The sequence below is a fragment of the Anastrepha obliqua genome, chromosome 5 (genome assembly GCF_027943255.1).
Source record: "Anastrepha obliqua isolate idAnaObli1 chromosome 5, idAnaObli1_1.0, whole genome shotgun sequence".
Classification (NCBI taxonomy): Eukaryota; Metazoa; Arthropoda; class Insecta; order Diptera; family Tephritidae; genus Anastrepha; species Anastrepha obliqua.
In genome coordinates, this window is record NC_072896.1 from 11,424,536 (window position 1) to 11,447,685 (window position 23,150).

General features: G+C 38.8%; 1 protein-coding gene across 1 annotated transcript in view; it reads left to right on the plus strand.

Moving 5' to 3' along the window:
- The first annotated feature begins 208 nt into the window (after positions 1 to 208).
- Positions 209 to 23,150, plus strand: part of LOC129247403 (uncharacterized) — a 64,552-nt gene continuing 41,610 nt past the window's right edge. The window contains exon 1 of the mRNA XM_054886522.1: positions 209 to 662. Coding sequence (XP_054742497.1) covers positions 209 to 662 — 454 coding nt within the window. The remainder of the gene's footprint in view (positions 663 to 23,150) is intronic.

Sequence of the window (23,150 nt, forward strand, 5' to 3'; positions counted from 1 at the left end):
AGGCCATAAATAACACTTTTTTCTCACTTACATTTTATTTGTCGCATTTTCATTTTCACCTGCTGCAGCTTTCACCTTTCACTCAACGAAATGCACAATTTCGAGCCAAAGCACACAGCTGTGCAACCGCACCAGTATACACCCACACCTACACTACAAAAATAAGCGTAAAGCGCTTAAACTGGCCATACGCGATAGCAAGCGCAATATGTTCAAAGAGCTATGTGACGACGTCAATAATAACCCATGGGGCTCAGCCTATAAAATAGTGCGGAACAAGATGAAACAGACGGTACAACCAACATGCCCAATTCTCTTGGACCAGATTGTACGAGAACTCTTCCCTCCGCAGCCTGACTTTGTGAGAAAGATAGATAGCGAACCAGCTACCAACATCCCGGCGGTAAATGTAGCCGAAGTGCTCAAACTAAGTAGCAAATTATCGTCTCGAAAAGCGCCTGGGCCAGATGGAATTCCAAACATTGCGTTGAAAAAAGCCGTGCTGCAAAACCCGTGCTTGTTTGCGAGAATTTTTAATGTGTACCTGCAAGAAGGCGTCTTTCCAAATATCTGGAAACTACAAAAATTGGTACTTGTACCAAAAAAACCAGGTGCTTGCGCTCCAAATGAATACCGTCCACTGTGTATGCTGGACTCCATTGGTAAGTTGTTTGAGCTTGTGATTAAAAACCGGCTGGAAATATATGTAGACGGACAGCTGTCAAGCTACCAGTTTGGCTTTAGGAGGAAGCGATCTACCACAGACGCGATAGAGGCCGTAAAAGTAATTGCGGAAAAGGCAATTGAAGGCAAGCGATGGTTAGGTGGTGCAAAAGAATATTGCCTAGTAATAACATTAGATGTCAAAAATGCGTTCAACAGTGCCAGATGGATAGACATACTACACGCCCTCCGCGCGATGCAAGTGCCTACCTATCTACAGCGTATCATATCCAGCTACCTGTCTGATAGGGTGTTACGTTACGGCAGCGACAGCGGAATTGTTGACTACCAGGTCACAGCTGGTGTGCTACAAGGATCCGTACTAGGGCCCCTCCTGTGGAACATTATGTACGACGGCATTTTGCGACTAAAGGTACACAAGAGAGCAACATTCGTTGGCTTCGCGGACGATATATCAATCGTTGTAACCGCGAAAACGCTCGCGGAAATTGTAAATATCGCGCAACAAGCTATAGGCGCGGCTCAAAGATGGCTAGGCGCGAATGGTCTAAAGCTAGCTACGCATAAAACAGAAGCCGTACTCATCAGCAGCCGAAAGAGAGTTGAAAAGGTCAAGATTAGAGTTGGGGACAGCATTATCGAGTCAAAGCCATACATAAAATACTTAGGCGTCTTGGTAGACCATCGAATTAGCTTCCGATACCACTTGGAATACGCTAGCAACAAAGCTGCGACTGCGACAGCAGCCCTGGCTAGAATAATGGCGAACATTGGAGGACCAAGGCAGCAGGCAAGACAGGTCCTGGCTGGAGTAGTGAGGTCTATCCTTTTATATGGCGCGACAGTTTGGCGCGATGCATTCCAACACGCTTCATACGTACGAAGTAGTAACTCCACGTACCGCTTGTGTGCTCTTAGAGTCTGCTCTGCCTTCAGGACAGTCTCAGAGGATGCGGCGCTCATCATAGCCGGTCTATGCCCACTCGACTTGATAGCGCAGGAGATGTATGAAATGAGACGTATGAGGAACAACCAAGCCCAATGCGATCAGCTGGCACTGAGAAAATCCATAAACCACCGCTGCGTGGACCAATGGCAGACGCGATGGGACAGTGCAAATAAAGGCAGGTGGACCCACCGTCTCATCCCCAACGTTGAAGCTTGGCTCCAGAGAAAGCACGGAGAAGTAGACTTCTATGTCTGCCAAATCCTAAGTGGCCATGGTTGCTTTAAAGCGTACCTTCACCGCTTTGGACACGAAGAAAGTCCATACTGCGAGCAGTGCACACCAGCAGTTGAGGAGGACGCAGAACATGTGCTTCTCACGTGTCCCCGCTTCAGAAGAGTAAGGGCTAAACTAGAAGGCAACCTTGGCAGCAGCATCACGCCCGAGAATTTAGTGCCACTGATGTTGATGAGCCAGGACAATTGGAGCAAAGTCCAAAACATGGCTGCTGAAATAATGCAGCAACTTCGAAATAGCGAGCAGGCAAGGAGGATGCGCGAACGTCAAATAAGAACGTGAAGCAGCACACCTATCCAGAGATGAAAACACAGGTAAACTGACGATACCACTATTAGAAACTAGCTTTCCTATGGTAACGAACAGGGACATGGGGGGAGGGGGCGTATAGATCCGACAGGGGTGGTTGTCTTCTGATATGACCTAACAGTGGTGGTAATAGGCAGATGCAGCTTGTGACATATTGCATCAGAACAGTAACTGACGTTGAGTGCAACGCTCAAACCGCCTCCCGACGAAATACTTGACGGTAGTACCGGGGGGATCGGTACTTTGACGGTAGGAGGTTTAGTTCGGGTTAAAGTCCCACACTGACGGGGTAAGGCTTTCGATGCTTCCTCCTCATAAAAAAAAAAAAAAAAAAAAAAAAAAAAAAACACCTACACTAGCAAACACACATACATATGCATTCGCTTCCACGCACACACTCATACTTATGGTTACATGCAGAACAATGCTAAAAATACTATGCGATTTTATGCCTAAAAGTACTTGTAATTTTGGTAAAATCTCTGTGTGCACATATACATATGCGTGTGTGTGTGTGTGCCTTGAGTTTTACAACAGCTTGTGGTACATCTGGCACGTTTAATCAAAATGTATGCTGAAAAACTATAATCTATAGCTTAGATATGTATAGTTATATATATATATTCTATACCTATACACTTGCATGCAGTAGCAGCCTCGAAAGTGCAACAACAACATTCGCACATGCCTTACCAGCTCAGCTCTGCACTGGTTCTTTATGTAGTGGCTGCGCCAGTTGCACCCACAAAACTGAGAAGAGAAAAAAACGTAATAATAATAACGACTGGCTTTTGCTGCCTTGTTGGTCAGCTGTTCGGTCAACTCGCCGCTGCCGCTGTGCTTTGTGGAATTTAAAGTTGCTGGTTGTGTCAATGTTGCCGACTTTTAGGGCTCCCTTTTTAATGATATTGCACTTAAAGATTTATTTGGCGTGCTTTGTGTTGTTAAAAGTTATTAAATTTCACTTTGAGTTACGAGGTCGATGGCAGTGGAGTGGGGTTTTTGATTTATGCTCAATTGCATTGAAAGCCTACAACGAGCAAATGCGAAATGTATACGAGAAAACTCATAAAAATTGAAAGCTTACAAAAAGCATTACGTGCAAAATTGAAAAGCCGTCGTTTCTTCGCGAGTTTCGGAAAGGTGTGTGTGAGCTATTTGTGCTATGAACTATTTATTTTCTTTAAAACTGTAGAGAAGTTGTTGAAGGGATGAACCCAAATTTTTTTTTTTTTTGTGAAGCACACAAACTTTGAGGCTGCCCATGAAGTGGCGCACTCAATCATCGTTTACATACAGGGTGGGCCATATAGCGTTTGCCTTTTGAACCACCTATTTTTTTGATAATGGTAACACAAATGACATGACAAATGTGTTCATGATTTACTTAAAGGTTTGACATTTACGAAATGGGACGCTATACGCTTGAACAAAATTAGGAAATATTGAAAACCTATTTCCAAAGTGGTGAGTCTTCTTCTTCTTTTCTGATTTTCACATCGGTGGCTACGTCAATAAGCAAAATTGTCGGATTTGGGGCTCAGAAAATCCACACGTGACTGTAGAGAAGCAAATGCATCCACATCGAGTAACTGTTTGGTGCGGTTTTTGATCTGGCGGCATCATCGAGCCATTTTTTTCGAAAATGAGCGAGGAGCCGCGGTTACAGTAAATGGCGAGCGTTACCGTGACATGCTCAACGAGTTGTTTCCAAAAATTGAAGAGGATGACATGGACGACATTTGGTTTCAACAGGACGGTGCTACTTGTCACACTGCCAAAGTTACACTCGAACTTTTGGCTACCGTTTTTAAAAACCGAATAATCAGCCGAAATGCCGATATCAATTGGCCGCCTCGGAGCTGTGATTTAAGCCCGTTGGACTATTTTTTGTGGGGAGCCGTTAAGGACAAATGCTATGCGAACCATCCAGAGACGATTGATGCTTCAAAACACGAAATCGAAGTTGCCATTCATGAAATTGGAGCCCAAACAATCGAAAATGTGCTTAAAAATTGGGTTGATCGAATGGCCTACTGTAAAGCCAGTCGTGGCAGTCATTTGAACGATATTATTCTTTATTCAATGTTCAATCTTCAAAAATAAAAGGGAAAGTTTGAAAAAATATTGATTAGTTTTTTTTTATAGCCGATTCAAAAAGCAAATTTTACATGGCCCACCCTATATTACTTGTATGTATATGCATCTAGAAATAGACCACAGTGTGAAATTGAAAACAGCACTTCACTTAACTTGATGAGAACTCTCTCTCTCTCTCTCTGGTAGCTTCACAGTATTTGGCGGACCATTGCTTTATCAACAATCCTCCTCCAATTCAGTCTTTTTGTTGCCTCATTTCTCCAATTACGAACTTTCATCGCTTTTAAGTCTGCTTCGACATCATCAGGCCATCTCTTTCTTGGTCGGCCTCTCTTTCTTCCTGCAATTGGACGCAAAGTAAACACCCTTTTTTTGGATTCTTTCGCTGTGCATTCTTATGATGTGGCCAATCTATCTAATCCGCTGCCCTTTAATATGTAAAACGTATTACATTTTTACCACCAATAAGGTTTTCAATTTCGTTGAAGTAGTGAATGCGCTACGTGCTGTTTTCAAGCCGAATAGGACCGTAGATTTTGATGAGAACTCAAACATACAAAAGTGAAACTTTTTATTCAATATGGGTGGTATAAATCTATTTAAATAAATACACCTATAAACAAAAGTACATTGAATGCCAATATTAGCCAAATACCCTAATCCTGGTATTTCGAGATATTTTTAAACTAATCCGGTTATTCTCAAAACGCATTTTTCTAATTATTCCAGAGACAAAAAATTTCAGTTTTGTTTTCAATTCATGAGATATACGTTTTAAGTTTGTATAGGAGGTGCCACACCCCCTTTCCAATACGTACCACTATTCACCATAAAACAGCTTTTGCCAATTGATTTGTTTATTTATTAGGCCAATGAATTTAATAAATTCTTAAAGGCTAAGTGGACATATTTTAAAGTTAATAGGCATTAAAAAAGAGAAGTACAATTAAACTATTTATAATAAATATTCAGAAATTTCTATAGGCGATTTTTGAACATGAAAAATCTATTTCACTAAATTTTGAGATTTTATTACATCCAATAAGGGTTCCCTAGTAATAGGAGCATTTCGAGCACAAAGAGATTTAGAGAGGCCAACATAGAAGAACTCCGAGCTACGCAGAGCTCTGGTGGGATAATGGAGGAATACTTTGTATAACTGTATCAGATTTCATTATCTTAGATTTTGTAGTTGCGGAGAAAAGCGATTTGAAAATTTCAGTTTATATGAGAAGTGATATGACCCCTTTTCCAATACCTACCACTTTTCACCACAAGAGAATTAAATACAGGGTGCGCCATCTTTAATGTCGGTATGAAAACATTGCATAACTTCGAAAAAAAAACTGATTTATATAAGTGAAATATTTATATTTGGTTTGGTTATTTACAATTTATTAAAACTATTTTTTGAATACAATAGCGATCTTTTTTCTGCGTTTGTCATCGCTTTGTCAAGCATTTCGGGTTTAATAGCGTTAATTTCAGCAGGAATAATTGCCTTAAGCTGGTCAATAGTCTGCGGCTTGTTGGCGTAAACCTTACTTTTCGGATAACCCCACAAAAAGAAGTCCGGGGGGGTTAATTCAGATGATCTGGAGGGCCAGTCGATGTCACCTATTTTTGACACTAGACGTCCCGGAAATTTTCGTTGCAGAAACTCAATTGTTGCATTCCCAGTGTGGCATGGAGCACCGTCTTGTTGAAACCAGTAACCGTCTAAACCTTTCTCACGCATTAGCAGGCAGACATCGATATCAGTTTCCATCGACCGTTTCGTTTTCTCGGTAAAAATACAGCCCAATGATGGTTTTGGCGCAAATGTCGGCCCAAACAGTTACTTTCCGGTCATGCAATGGCGTTTCATGGATCTCGTGTGCATTCTCAGTTCCCAAAATGCGGCAATTTTGTTTATTCACGCTGCCAGAGAGGTCAAAATGTGCCGCATCAGTCTTTAAAATTTGCTTCCAAAAATTGGGTTCAGTGTCAACCATTCGAGCGACTGTTTGGCCATATTGCAAGCGACGTGAATGGTCTGTCAGCAATATTCTTTGGGTCAATTGCACTTTGTACGGAAACAAATTTAAATCATCCTTTAGAATGCACTGCATTGTGGTTTCACTGACGCCAAAATGCTGGGCGCGACACTGTTGGTTTCTGGGCAAGGCTCTCCCTCACTGCTTCAACAAGTTCTTTGGAACGTCTTGGCCGTTGATGAGCGGCATGTTGACGATCTCCTACTGTTCCGTGCTCAAAAAGATGGTGTTGCCAGACGGTGTCTTTTTGCCGCGATACTTTTTGGGATATGCGCGTCAAGTTAGAACAGTAGAACGACTATTTTCGATGTATAGCTTCACTTTTTCGGGGCGTTGTTTCGGTGTGAGGCGATCCATGGTTGAAATTGTACTGAATTCACGTATCGAAAACATGTATGTTGAAGTCGATCGGTTAGTAAATGACAAAGTTATTTTGCGTATACATACTGACATAAAAGATGGCGCACCCTGTATATAAAAAATCAAGTGTGACCAAAAGTACAATGAAAACAAAGTTGCTCCACGGTCTGCATCATTTCTCCTTGAAATGTTGATGGATCTGTAAAAAGTAAAAAAAATTATTTTAAAAAAAAGTAGTTGTTGTTGTTCTTTTGACATTAATAGAAGCCCTGTCAGTGTAGGATGTATCACCGCGCGTCTTCGTGTGGCTCATCTAAAGGTAGGCCCAGGAAACTCGCTGTTTCGACAGGCTCGGTCCTGAAGGAGAGGGGTGTTAGATGAGTGAGTTTTAAAGGGCGTGTGAAAAGGTGGTTAGTGTCGTGCGGGGTGCCTTCACATGCCGGACATAGTTTAGTATGTCGGGGCCAATTCTGGATAAGTAGGAGTTTAACCATCTACAGTATCCAGAACGTAATTGTGCCAGTGTTACGCGGGTCTCACGAGGAAACTGGAGCTCTTCATCTGCTATAGATGATGATTGGACTCCGATTACGGCATTCAGTGGACGGGAGCTTAAGAAGGTTGTGACGGTCTCCCGGTGAATGTCGTTTAATGTCTGTCTAAACACTGTCCAGTCCAGTAAAATAAAGTTGTAGTTATAATTTGTCGAGTCGGATTTTTGTTTTACGAAAAGTATTCAATTTACGGCATTTTAAAAAAGTATGCGTTTTACGTGATAAATGTCACACTTTAATTATGTTTACAAATTTTTTTAACAAAAATTATTATAAATCTATAGAGAAAACCCCTTGGAATATTAAAAAACCCGAAAAATAAATATAAAAGAATATTAAAAACTGTATGAGTTATCGTGCAGACCGTGCCGCAAAAAGTAGTTTCGAGAAAAACGAGTTTAATCCTTCAAGTTCATTTCGCTCGAGGTCAAGAGCAAGAACTTAAAATGAATTTTTTAATTTATTTTGTTAACTTACGTCTAATTTCCCATTTCAGCTTCATATTGTATGCCTTCCTGATCAGCAAGCAATTGTTGTTGTTTATTTTTTTTTTCAATCGACGAGATATTCTGGCCTCTTTTGTTGCTTTCATAGCCTTGATTCGTACGTGCCAAGCTCCTGTCGGGTAGTTAGATTTTCTAGCATAACTTTGTTTCTATGGGGAACTTTTACAATCGACTTCCACAGAAACACGCCAAAAACTATAAAGAATAATAATCTGTAAAAAAAAAATCGATTTTTTGAAAATTCTGGACGCATGTAACCCCTTAAAACTAATGCTTATTTTTACCGATCTTACTTACTAACAGAATAACTCACAAATTAATGGTACTTACCGTTTAAGAGAGAATTTATGTTAAAAGTACTATTAAGTAAATGTTAATAGCAGTGATAGCTTAAAGAGAAAAATATAAAATGTAGTGGAAAGCAACATGAAATATTTAGCGATAAATTAACTGTAGCTTAATAAGCTAAAAAAAAAAGAAATACCACAAAATAAAAAGTATTTGCTCCAAATTCCCTCGAAGTGCATTCATGTGGCTCCACTAGTAGAGTTTTCCTCAAGGTAGATTTGTGTCTAAATACAGTTTAAACGGAATTTAACGTGCACCTCGACCAACTGGCAATTCATATAAGGACGAATGGTTGAAGCGAAAGCGAGATATGCAAATAAGCGCAGAAAGTTATTCGCAGGCAAAGACACAACAACCGCAATTAAGTTACAGATCTGCTGCTGCTATTGCTTGGCTGACTGATTGGTTGCTTGGCCGCTTGTTTGCCCGCCAAGTCGGCAAGCCAGATACCGCAATTTACATACTCGCATACACCTGCACATGCACACGGATGCCAGAGCAAACACTTTCCAATTACTTTGCCTTGACCACCTACGGTACTGCATTTGCATGCGCATTTCCTCTTCGGTTCTACCGCAGTTGACTTTTTGTCATTTTTTTAATTTGTTTTTCTGTTTCGGTTTTGCTTGTTAAGTAGCTTATTTCCTTTTGTTTTTTCCACTTTTCCACTACTTTTTTATATTAATTCATTACCCGCTCACAATGTATGCTGCGGCAGCAGCTCGTTTGATGGTCCAAACGGCTTCTCGTCACAGCAACGTAATGGCCTTTGGTCGAAGAGCGTAAAATGAATTACGTCCACATGGGTGAGTTGAGGCGGAAAGTGAAGGCTACTAACTGGTAGTTGCTAGTTGTTTGGCTGCTCGCTTGAATGCATGTCGCCAAAAGCGCAATGCAGTAGAAAAAAGTGCACCATTTGTTTCTATTTTTTATGCGGTATTCCATTTTCGAAGCTATCTTTTTTTTTGCAAGTTTTCAAGTGTTAAGGCCGTTAAGAAATATTGTTTGATAAATTGAAGTAGATGTTAATATTTATTGTTGTAATTTATACACTTTTTCTTGCATAGTGAAGGTTAACCGCATTCAATAGTTGCGCAAAATGGGAGCAAGCAGGCCATAGTTTCTACGGCCCAGTCCTACCCTGGTGGTGTAAAAATAAATACTTAGGACAACCAAGACTGGCATAGAGGAGATTTATTAGGCAGAAAACAACGGAGACACTGACAAAAAGTGCGTATATTATAATCATTGTACAGTTCTACCAGCAAATTTGTGGAAAACATCAAAAGGCACATCACAAATAGAAAAAGGAACTCGGCCTAATGCTCAAAAAGAATGTACGAGCCAAATGTATATACATCGAAACCTCTCTTGGGCGTACACTCACCGTCAGTCAGATTTTCTCCGTTGAAGCGAAGTCAACACTTAAAAGGTATGTATATTCAGATACATACGATTTGGAATAGAAAAACATGTCTGCTGAAGAGAGTTGTCCGGCTAATAGAGATGTCCGATAAGAGAGGTTACACTGTACAGGATGGCGCAAAATTAAGCATCCAATTTTGTTTCTGAGTAATTTTTTTACTAGATAAATAATTTTTAGTTGTGAATATCTTTATTTTGCCCCTTAGATGCTCCACTTATTGTCTGTATTGTAGCTGTCTATGAAGTGTCAAATAAGGCCGACATACGCTGCCATTTGCGACAATTAGTCTTCCGATAAAGTTATTCATTTTGCACCACGAACTCGAGAAAACATAAAACAGTCGCTCATCACCGACTTTGTTGAAACGAAAAACCAACAGTAGCCGTTAATAACTAGAATAATCTACTGATGATGATTTTTTACGCGAATTTTTATATAAGGAAATAATATTTTTTTTACACGTATCATTTAGTTTTAACACCATTTTCAATATTTTATACATTTTTCTTGAATCTAATAGAGCAAATAAATGGGATTTTTAGGCGCATGTACGAAGCGTTTAAGGGGTTGTGTACAGTTAGAATTTTCAAAAACTCAATTTTCTTTTCTTAATGTACATGTATTTAAGAATACGCACAGAAAATTTAATATCGTTCCGGTGAATATTTTTGAAGTTGCACTCAAATTTGAAAAGGCGTTTCAGAGTGCCTGAAAGTACCAGGCAAATTTTAAATGCGTTTTTTTTTCAAAATGATTCATTTAAAGTCAAGCTTCTTAAATATATTTTTTAGTAGTTAATCAAAGATTTTTTCTCACCGATAAATATTTTTTTATAAACAATTTAAGGCCGAAATTTTGGTCAAAACTTGATTTTTGTTTTGAGAAACCGCCAAATTTTTTTTGCTTATTCCTTCGATTAATTACTAGATTTAACATTACTATAACGAAATCTGTTTGATTTTTTAATTTCAGAGGATCCAATTTAGAGATATAGTGGGCACTGCAAAACGTCTTTTTTGAGAGGAGCTCCCGGAGATCAGCTATAGCTCCTTTCCAAATAAATATTTTTACTAATATAGTCTTAAAATTCAGTTAAAAGATAACATAATATATGTACAAATTTTTATATAAATAAATTTAAGTTTTCTCAGAAAAAAGTCTCGAAAATTCGCTTTTTTCGCCCTTTTAACTGTATGTAACCCCTTAAATTAGTCTCAGGAAAAGTCTCTGAGGCGATAAATGAGCTAATTTCTTGAGTTAATTTGTAGTCCTCCATGTCTTATCTGAAAAAGAGCAAACAGAGAAATAGTCATATATATGCAAGTCGTAAAACACCGTATGCCGCCGTACATAAATAGCATAGCCAATACTTCAAAAAAAGTTACTGGAAAGTTTTGGGTTTACTGAAGCAAATTGTATGGGTTTGGAATAGCCAACTCACTTAGGCCACACAGGTCCGTTGTGGTGTCACTGTGTAACACGGGTACCTTAGTGTTTATTTATCATGGATCCATTTGGATGCTCTTATGAAGCGTAGGATAGGTTCTATCCCAACACCGGGTAGTTCCGTAAGAGAGTCAAAAAAGGTGTTTTCCTAAGCACTTTATCCTACTACCAGCTAAGGCTGGACAATTACAATGAAAGTGCTCTACTCTTTATTCCTCTTCCTCGTCTCTACCACTTCTGCAGTATTTATGAGAAAATACACCTATCCTCCTAGAAGAGTATGTACCTAACAGTTACCTAACCGGTAGCCACCACCATCTTCGAGATGCTCTCTCTCTGGAAACTGATGTTTGCCCGGTAGTCGCCCAAAGATCATTGTTGCTAATAATATCAGGCCAGAATATCCACATTATCTTTCGTTGGCTACGGTTTGGGAAGGATTGCAATGACTGTGATATGCTTGTTGTTAAGTTCCATGTTTCACAACCATACAGCACTACGGACTTTTCGGTGACATCAAATAGTTCCAGTTTTGTTTGCCTGGAGAAGAGGGTTGATCCCATGCCAATGTCTAGCATGCCAAATGCAACGTGTCCCATAGATATTCGGTTGCGTATGTCAGTTGTTGATCCGCCGTTTTTTCAAATTATGCTCCCAAGGTAGCAAAATGCATCTGCATCTTCAAGCGGCGTGGTGGCAATTTGAAGGGCTTGCGTTTCGGTGGTATTACTCCGCATTACTTTAGTCTTTGCTATCTTAATTCTTCGACCTGTTCGTGCTACAGCATGGCATACCGCTTCTAGTTTAGCTGATGCATCTGGGTAGTTGGGCGATAGTAAACAAATGTTGTCTGCGTAGTCTAGATCTTCAAGCCAGCTGGATAAACCCCAGGAAATGCCCCTGCTGATCGCACATGCTTGTCACTTTGCAAGGTCCAGGACTAGGTTGAACAAGAGTGGAAATAATACACATCCTTGCCTAACACAGGTATGAACTTCGATACGAGCACTTAGAGCATTTTCAGACTAGCTCATTTGCCTTGCAATTTCCTTCAATATCTCTATGTCTCGGAACCCAACGCAGTCGTACAAAAACCTTTATGCTCTATAAGGAGCCAATACAGTATCGAATGCAATAAAATAAGGAGAACCATCCAACAACCAAATATATCATTAAAATCACTTGACAGCACTCATTCTATGGCCCAGAAATTGAAGATAAACCATACAACCGCGCATATTTTAACAAAATCTGATACTCCCAATTATGTCAATTTCATCAACAAAATAAGAAGATCACACATTTTTACTTAGCCTAGTTTTAAAATTGGGTTATTCCGATTTAACCAAATGATTTTTAGGCACGCGAGTTTATGTTACAACATAAAAAACAGAATATTAAAATTCGGTAATTCCAGTTTAAACAAATAATTTGAAGACACACCTACTTACCTCATAAAAACGTTCAAGTTGTTTAAAAACAAACCCCACCTAAGTTTCTGGATCCTCCAGGCATATTTTACTTTAGTATTTATTTATTTAATTTAATTAACATTTTATTAGTACAATAAAAACATGAACTGAAGCTTTATAGTGCAACAAAGATAATAAAAAAAATATATAAAAAAAAATAAATAATTGGCGCCTACAATTCCTTTTTGTGCGTCTTGATGATTGTTTTTATGAGGAGCTTTTTCATAGCAACAAAGATAATAAGCACAGTAAAAATAGCAAAACGTACATGAATATCCATAAATATCCATGGGAAGAATACCACACTCTTGCGTACATTTGGTTAAATACTAAATATTCTACTCAGCCTTCGTTATTAATTCACTTTCGTTCTTGTATGTCTATGCATTCCATCTTTCTTTACTATTTCTATTTGCACACCACTTTTATTTTTCCCAAAATAAATTTTACATACAAAATACAAATTACACATCTACGTGTTGATGAAAAGTTGTAAATAATAATACACAAAGTTACATGTTGTGGGTGCCGTACCAAGTTTCACCTCATTTAAAACAACCGTTTAACAGTTTTGTTTCTCAGCATTTATATTTGCATACTGTTAGGTGCTGCACACGTGCACCACACACACACACAGGCAACGTTTTCAATCAACGTAGTCGTTGGCGTAGCATATAAGTAGTCATAAAATATTTAAGGCGCACATACATTTGTACATACATAAATCATATTCAACATTTCGGTGGCAGAATTCTTGCACGCTCGGCTATGCTCCGCACCAGGTGTTGTCAGTCCGCACACATACTTGTCAACACAAGTGCCAGTGCACTCACATATTCTGTTAAACTACAGTCAAGTTACTCAGCTGTGTGACATTTTAGACGGATTTTCTAAGATTTCGCCTTGATAAAACTTGCTTGCAATTTTATTAGCGTCTTCCTCTAAATTATGTATGCAAATGGAAATAATGTTTAGATATGTATAAATAGATATCCTGGGGTATTTTCGTTTTATTTTGCTCTTTAAGGTATATAATTTTTGCTTTGCTAAAATAAGTCACGTTCTTGCAGTGTGATTTGAAACTTTTCTTAAGCTAATTCAAGAAATGTAACTATAAATAGAAGAATTTACTTCCATTTAAATACAAACTAAATATGTACAGTGGAATTGCGATAATTCATAATCTAAGACTATTGGGACCATTTGTTTTTATAAAGCATAAACCTTAATTACATTTAATTTGTTAAAAGTTAAGATGTAACACAGCGGTCAATAAGTCCCGGGCCTGACCTCTAGATGGCGTCACTAATACCATATCGATTTTGTTGTTTAATAGTGTTAACCTTTAAAGGTACATTGTCAAAATTTCAAGACATTTGGGTAATTATTTACCAAGTTACAGTACTTTAAGTGACGCTACTTTTGCCATTTTGAATTCAATGCTATTTCTTGTGTTGATTTATCATTGTTTTCTTATGAAAAATAAAATACCATTGAAACAAAGCAATGGCTTGATAAACGTTATCCGGACTCTTCTCCATCGGAAACAACCATCAAACGATGGTATGCTGACTTTAAACGTGGTCGTACAGACACCGATGATGCTGAACGTCCTGGTCGTCCAAATGAGGCAGTTACTCCAGAAAATATTGAAAAAACCCTCAAAATCATCAGGGGCAATCGCAAAGTGAACTTGCATCCTGAAGATATCAAAAAGCTGTGCGTTCACTGTTTTGCACGAATATTTGGGTATGAAAAAGCTGTTGTCGAAATGGGTGCCACGTTTGCTAACGCCGGAACAAAAACAACAACGAATTCATGATTCAAATCGCTGTTTAGACATTATTAAGCAGGATAAGTCTGAGTTTTTCGTCGATATTTGACAATGGATGAAACATGGATCCACCACTACACACCAGAGTCGAAACGGCAATCATCTGAGTGGGCTGGACCCGGTGAAAGCCGTCCAAAGCGACCAAAGACGCAACAGTCAGCTGAAAAGGTTATGGCGTCGGTATTTTGGGAAAAAGGCGAAACAATTAATTCTGATTATTACTGTGAATTATTGGAACAATTGAAGAAGAAAATCGCAGAAAAATGGCCTCATATGAAGAAGAAAAACATGCTCTTTCACCAAGACAATTCACCGTGTCATAAATCGATGGAAACGATGGTCAAATTGCACGAATTACGTTTCGAATTGCTTTCCCACTCACTGTATAATCCAGATCTGGCCCCCAGCGACTACTGCTGTTTTCAGACTTCAAAAAAATACTCCAGGGAATGAAATTTCAATCAAATAAGGAAGTTATCGCTAAAACTGAAGCGTATTTTGAGGTCAAAGATAAATGTTCTACAAAACAGGCATAGAAAAGCTACAAACTCGTTGGAATGATTGTATTATCGCCAAAGGGGACTACATACATTGATGAATAAAAAAGAATTTTTGAAAAAAATGTTATTTTCTTATCCAGACTTATCGACCGATGTGTTAATTTTGATTTACATATGTATTTCTGAATGTTTTGGGGTACATAACAGTTTTATAAGAAAAGCAGATATTGTCATAAAAACTGTTTTAAGAAGTGGCTCGGGGTGACACATCTACTATAATAGTAGCGTTGTAACTTCTGTGGGTACATAACACCCAAAGGTAGTAATTAAGATGTATTTTTTAGGCAAACGAAATGAAAAAATATCACGATATTTTGCTGCTTGGCAAAAGGGCAAATTGGCGGCAAAGGAATCGTAAGAATTTTTATAATTTTATATGCATTTTTTCACCATCAACAACCATCGGTACAGGCAGCCGCTGCACACTGCACCAGCGAGCACTTCGAGAATAAATTACACCTATATATACATAGTTTTCTTTGCGGTATAAAATACGAAATAATATTTAAAGTATTTTGAAATTGTAGTTGTAGTTGGTCTAAATAAGGGCTTAGGGGTGTCAGAGGTCCAAAAAAATTATGATTTTCAATACTTTTTTTGCTAGTCAATTGTTTCATTTTACAAAAATAAAAACATAGCATTAATACATCACGCTTCGACTTGACTCGAAAAAGAAAAATATTAATAATTGTAAAAGTTATCGCTGTTTGTGTGGAGCCGGTTGCTCCAGAAGTCCCTTGCGGTGATCATCACTAGTCCTTGGAGATTCATCATCGGACAAGAGAAATTAGTTTTATTAATAGATAATCATGTGCCTGATCGAAGCTTTTTTTCCAAATTAACAATATGGCGGCCTTAGGAAATATTTTTCATATTTTCCGGTCCGATTGTCTAAAAAATCGAAATTTTTGAAAAAAAAAATTCTTGGATCAGGCACGAGTTTTTTATGTTTTTCAAAAGCAGTATAAATTTTATTGAAATCTACCAAGCGGTAGTTACAGTGATCACCAGTTCAAAAAAAAACATAGTTTTGAGAAAAACGCATTTAAAGTTTTGCAAACGCTCCGGAGCGCCCGAGCGTCCTTTGTTAATTGTTGAATAACTCGAAAAGTATTTATCGGATTCGTTTCAAATTTTCATACAAAATTTTTAAGATATTATACTTTAAGATAATGTAAAAAAATCCAACTTCTTGAAAATTCTAAGAGGTTAGGGGTAGACCCCTTATTACGTAAATTAAAGCATATTTTCTTTTAAGTAGGTAATTAGTTGCCCAAAGAGTGGGCCCACTTGGACGAAGAAATCAAGTTCATCTTTGTGATACCATTGCAAGGGAAAGGGATGCAGGCAACCGATATGACGAAAGTAGAAGCGTTTCCACGACAGTCGGTTCTACGTTACCGAAACGACCCGAATTTATATCCGGCCAAGGACTGTCACTCCAGCTGCATTCCCCGTATGTAAATATGTATCTAACCCACGGGTACCGAGTCACACACAGCCCTAACCCCTACCATACCGCAAGCAGGCTAACCCACTTAACCCTGGAGACAGTGAGTTTAGTCACATATCTTTCTTGAAAAAAATCTTATTTTTCTTGATGTCTCATAACACAAACAGGCTTAACCACTTAACTCCTAATCCACCAACCCCCACGTATTATCTCAATCGATTTTCAGGTGTAGGAAAATTTAGAAACATGAAAATTTCAAAATGCGATATCTCCGCGAAAAAAATTATATTTGAGCAACTTCAACGCCATTTGAAAAAAGAAGGTTTGTATTTAAAGATGCCATCCTTTAATTTTGGTGAAAGAAAACATCTGCAAGGCTACCTCAACCTCAAATATGGGCAAAAACGGTGTTTTTGCACTTTTAGTTTAGGATATCTCGAAAAAACTCTCAAAGCTGATAGAGCAATTCTGAGGCCAGATTTGGATTCAGCGTATCATAAACCTTCGGAAATATATAGTCTGATTTCTAGGTCTGAATGTTGGTTAAGTTTTGTCGGCCTGTGTAATGAACGGTGACTGATTTGCGGTTGCGTTAGCCGCTTTATGCTGTTGATTAAGTTCATCAGATTTTTTATATTAAGGCCTGCTATATCAGCAGACGTAGGAAAGAAATGAGAGCCAAGATACATAAATCTTAGCCCCGCGAGAGCAAGGCAGCTAAGGCGAAGGTGCTGAGATGAGTCCACTTCATGCACCATACAGCTGACGCAAAAAGGACTCGGAAGTGTTTCCAAGTCTCGCGGTAGGCATACCTTGCGGATAATGACCCAAGGGGACACACATGAAGTTTGAGAGCTGAGATTTTGCCATGCTCAGAAGATCCTCGAACGCCTCCGACCATTCCTGTCAACTCAAGGAAAAATTAAGTAAAATAAGAAATGTTAATTGAACGATGTGGTACGCAATCTGATATTAGGATTGGAAAAGTATCAGTTTACATTTTATTGACTTAGTTTCAAAAAAACTGACGTTGTAGTAATTATGTCAGTTGCAGATTTCCTTATTTTTTTGAAGTGAAATAATTTTAATTAAATACAAAAATCAAGAAAAATTAACTTAAAAGAAAACCAAAGCAGATTTAAATAAATAAATTTCGCAAAACAGTGCAAAAAAGAAAAACTTTACAATTGGGAAATAAATTCACATTCGAAGTGTTTATGAACCGTCGAGCTAAGCCAGAAAGTAGAGCACAACAGTAACACTTGAAACCTCCACTGCAACCACTCGACTGGATGTCATTTCATGGCACAGCATGAAATAGCGCAACGTGCATAGTAAACTACAACAACATACAAATGCAAGCATACAAACACACACACATTCCGATGCATGCTAAACACCACTAAGCTCTTTTCAGCTGTGCTCTTTGTTGTTGCCACTATTCTATGCATCTATGGCAGCCCAAACGTTTATGCAGGCAAATAAAATAATGTTTGGAGAGTAAAGAAATGCTTGGACACGCGCATGAACGCAAGCAAAGAAAAGCAAGCGCATAGATGGCTAGACGAGCTCACATACGGTATGTATGTGTACATGTGTGATAAGCCGCTATGTGCGGGCGTGAGGTTACATATGCAAGTGCGCCAACCAACTCAAATACTGTAGTGTATGTGTGTGTGTGCCTAAAGTTATCGCGGCTTTGTATGGCTGAGTGTGAAACAGGAAGAAACTAGCGCAGTAGCGAGTGCAGAGCTTTAAAAGTAACAGCAAAGTTTGCGATCCACTTGCGACGTGTGTACTTATTGTTTAGGTGTGTGTGTGTGGGTGTGTGAGTGCATGCGGAAGCGGAAGTGCAAGTTTAAAAACAGCCAAAAGCGACTTCTTAACTTTCTTTCATTGCTTATATTTCCTGCTTTTATGCAGAGCAGCTGCATTTTTTATGCTCCTTTCATTTCTAGCACAGAAACTATTTAGTGGTATTTATGTTTATTGCATTCAACGAAATGGGGTGCAATTTTTTGAAGCTAAAATACCGGAGGGTGACAGTAGGAAAATAAACGTTTTTTTGATCTCGTACAAACTTTGGTCTTGAAAATTTAATATATTTTAAATGTTTTTCACCCTATCGTAAAAGTTAGTTATTTTCTATTTAATAAAGCTTGTTATGCGTTCAAAAATGTATCGGTTCAGCACACTTGCGTCATACGCGTGGGTTGCATTTCGACAGTGGGCGATAGTTATTAGACAGGATGGTTGGAAGTGTGCTGAGCCACACCTATTAACTAGTAGAAGAATCGAATCTGTACACCATTTTAATATCTCATCTTTCATTTGAATACTTAAGAAATTTTTTTTCGACCTGTTAATTTATTCTTTGTTCACGAGCCATTTGAAGCTTCTGTTTTTTTTTTTTTTTTGTCGGCACAATTAGCAAGTACAGCAGTCAGACAACATTAAGTTCATTGTACTGCACTCGTGTTCCCTTTTTAATTTTCGTAAAATCTACCCGACCTCCGAAGAAATCTGAGTAGATCTTGTGATGCCAAGGAGCCAAGGTGGTCGCTTCTTAGCACATCAGTGACAAAACCTCAAGCCTGATGCGACCATAGGCCGCACAGAGGCACAGAAAATGGTCCGCCGTCGCATCCTCCTCGCCACATGCTGGGCAGAGTGCATTGCCAGAGATGCCTACCTTTCCATGTGCTTCGACCATAGAAAGTGACCCGTCATCAGTCCAACTAGCTGCAGCCTCTCTCAGCCTGACAACTCGCTTGTGGGTTGAAGTAACCCGTTTTCTAACCGTGGCTTTGATGGCTGCTGAATGGAGTTGTAGAACGGGCTCCGTACGAAAGAAGTTGGCCTCAGGCCCATCCTAGCTAAAGAGTTCGAGGTCTCGTTATCCGCGATACCCACTCGTCCTGGGATCCATGTAAGCATCAGGATATTATATCTACCGACATAGTTCAGTCTGAATTTACAGCACTCAATTACCCTTGAAGTGGTTAGAGGGCTGTCTAAGGCCATAAGCGCAGCTTTGGCGTCGCTACAGACACATACAGATCTGCCTCTCTACCTGTTTTTCACAACAAAGATCATTGCTTCTTAAACACCATTCACCTCGACTTGAAACACAGATGCGTACATTGCGAGAGCAAAGCGTAGTTCCATCCCGCTGGATACCACGTAGACAGGAGCGCTGGAAGTTGGGTTAGTTACAAAACCCTTTGCAGGGGTTATCAGCAACAGAAATTCATAAATAATGAAGAAAGTGTTATGGAAATCTACTCCTTCATTTCCAACTGTGCGTTGATGGGTTTTCGAGTTTAAACGTAGTCTTACAAGTGCTGGAAATGCACCAGTATTGTGCATATAAAACGTGAAGTAACATCAGTAATCCCCTAGCGAGCATATGACATGGTTTGTAAAGACTCAAGTTTAACTTTTCTTCTTCTTAATTGACGCTATAACCGCTTAAGTGATTTTGGCCGAGTTTAACAAAATGCCCCAGTCGTTTCTTTTTGTGCTAATCGGCGCCAGTTGGACACTCCAAATGAACCGAAGTCCTCCTCCTCATGATCTTTCTAACACAGAGGAGGCCTTCCTTTTCCTCTGCTACCACCAGTTGGTCCCCCATCGAGCACTTCCAGAGCCGGAGCGTTTGTAGACATTCGGACTACATGACGCAGCCAAAGAAGCCGCTGGCTCTTTATTCATTGCCCAATGTCTATGTCGTCGTAAAGCTCATATAGCTCATTGCTCCATCGCTTACGATACTCGCCGCCACCAAAGTGCAAAGATCTAAACATCTTTCGCAGAATCTTTCTCTCAAACACTGCAAGGGACACCTCATCGGATGTTGTCATCGCCCACGCTTCTTCGCAATACGTTAGGACGGGCATGATGAGAGCCTTGTAGAGTGTTAGTTTTGTTCGTCGAGAGAGGACTTTACTACTCAATTGCCTACTTAGTCCAAAGTAACACTTGTTGGCAAGAGAGATTTTCAGTTGTATTTCAAATCTGAGTCACTGAGTTGAATAATATAATAACTCAAAGGAAATGGGTCTGAAAATTAAAGGCGCTACGTCTTACCGCCGTAGCCGAATTGATTGATGTGTGATTGCTATTCGGGAGTGCGTAGGTTCGAGTCTCCATGCATGAAACCCCAAATAATAGAAAAAGTTTTTTATAATAGCGGTCGCACTTTGCCAGACAACGGCAAACCACCGAGTGTATTTCTGCCATGAAAAGTCTCCTCATGAAAAATATCTGCCGTTTGGAGTCGGCTTAAAATACTAAGTTCCTCCACTTATGGAACAACATCAAGACGCACACCACCGAATTAATGAGTTTATTAAAAGACAATACTACGCCAAGGTCTTTAAGCTCACCGATACACTTTGGGGTATCAACAGCTAAGTAGTAACTAGTATGCGCTGGACTAAGGTAGGTAGGTAAGATGGCAAGAGTACCCCAGGTACACTTCAAGTAGCACTTACGTACCGTTTTGATACCATAATGTGGACCACTACCTATGAAAAAATTAAGGCTGGAGAGAAAACCGTCTACAGCCATCCAGTGCTGTTGATGTTGTGGAGGAGGGAAAAGGGATCAAGGTTGGAGAATTTCTTCAAGTCATCCGCAAAGGGCACGCTAAGGAATCTCAAGCGCCTAGCCGCCAGAGCCGGACATTTGCAGAGAAAGTGTACAACAGTCTCTTTCTCTGCAGGATTCCCACAGCTTCTACAATAGGGATTGTACGGAATTCCAAGCTTCTCCGTATGAGTACCGATCACCCAGTGACCAATGAACACCGCAATGAGTTTGGAAATTGAATGGGACAGACGATGAGACAGACCTCCATCTGTCCTGCGTGTTTTGTTTTAGAAAGAAATTGTGTAGTTTCCCTTTAACGATGGCCAAGGGGACATCGATGTCTGAGAAGGGAACAGCTGGAACCGGTTCTTCCGACCCCTTCCTGGGAAGCTCATCATTTCCCTCTATATTCCTGTGCCCAGGAACACAGATATGGAATATGTTTCCTGCACGCTCGAGACGTTTAAGTTCCTCCTTACAGGAGTTCACCAGAAGAAAGCTGCAATACGGCGACGACAGAGCCTTGATCGCAGCTTGACTATCGGAAAAAATATTAATGTCTCCCTCCCAACAGCGATCTTGGACTTATTACCTGAAAATATTTGCTGGAATTCGAAGAAAAGCAAGACTTTAGACACCATATACAAAGTGTCACAAATATTTTATCACCCTGTCGGAAGATATATAATTTTTGCAAAAGACCGCCAACTCGTAAACAAATTTTTATTTTTCCGTCTTTTGCTTAAAGATTAATTTGTAGAGAACTTTTTTTTATGTCCTTAATCACTCCGCTCGGGAGCATAAAGCCTCGACAAGACTCTTTCAACGTACCCGGTTCTGGGCTGTTGTTTCTGCGCCGTCCCATGTGATGTCGTCATCTCCTTCGTCAAACATAGCAAATAGAGAAGTGGTAAATCGAAGACGTCTAATATACATTTTTCCAAATTTCAGACAATAAGCTATCCTTATGTAGTTTTGATAAAAAAAATATGCTCTAAATTTTGAAAATTTCTACGTTTTTTAAAGCCATAAAAAAACTAAGGCAAGGTGTAGGATTGGGCATTACGAGCGAATTCAATGATGCAACTTGTGTAATAGAATTTTTTTAAATCTTACGAAAATCTAATTAGTCTCAAATGCATTCCGAAGGGTGCTGACTTGTCACAATAGCATAATAAAAAAATTACTTAATGAAAAATAAACAATGCCGAATAGCATGAAATGAATATTAATTAAGTGTTTTAATATTTAAAATCTAATTATCACCTATAGGAGAAGCACTTTAACTGTTTTTATTCAGTACAATTAATTATATTTCAGCATCGAGTGAAGGTTATAAATTTGTGAGAAATTGAATTTTCATAATTTAATCAACAGCTGAATTAAGTGAGAAACTTCAGGCAACAGTTTATAAAATTTAAAAGCAAGTACAAACTCATTAGCCAATAACTCAGAAAAAAATGTAAATTAATGAGGCAAAACACATTTAATTGCAAATTGTTTATATAATTTAAAGTATTGAAGGCTTGTTTGATATTCAATTTTTACAAATATTTACATGATTTTGTTGTTGCTGTTATTATTTTATTTTTTCTCCAGCTCTTTTGCTCATTAATGTCGCTGCCTACACATGGCAATGTGAGCTTAATTAAGAGGGTCAACATTAATAATAATAATTAATACAATCTTGATGGCCTTCATGCCAAATTGCTTAAGGGGACAGATACCTGTATACGACCATATTTTCACTGATTTTCATTAAAATTATTTCAAATGAAGAAGTCAAAATTTTTTTTTCAAAATTGGCATACAGTTTATTTATACATCAAAATAATATAAAAAATTTCTTTTTTTTATTTTAATCATTTAAAATGGCGGGTGTACACCCAATTCTTCCAGGAAGGTCGCAGCGTGGCTTCTCAATCGGCAGGCATTGTAGCATCGGCCTCAGTTACCTGAATACAAAAAACCGAACATTGTTTTGTTTATTAATGTCACAATTTCTATATGAGTTAAAAAAAAATGGAAAAAAAATTCGCGAAATAAAATGCTTCAAAAAAAATAAAATGAATTTTGGGGCGAAATTTCCTACTATTTTTGATTCGAAAAAATAATTTTTCAAAAAATTCACATAGAAAGTAATGTCATAAAAAAGATGTGTGAAAAATTTCAGGGAGATCGGTCAATAACTTTTCGAGTTATCGTGTACGCCAATTCGAAAAATAT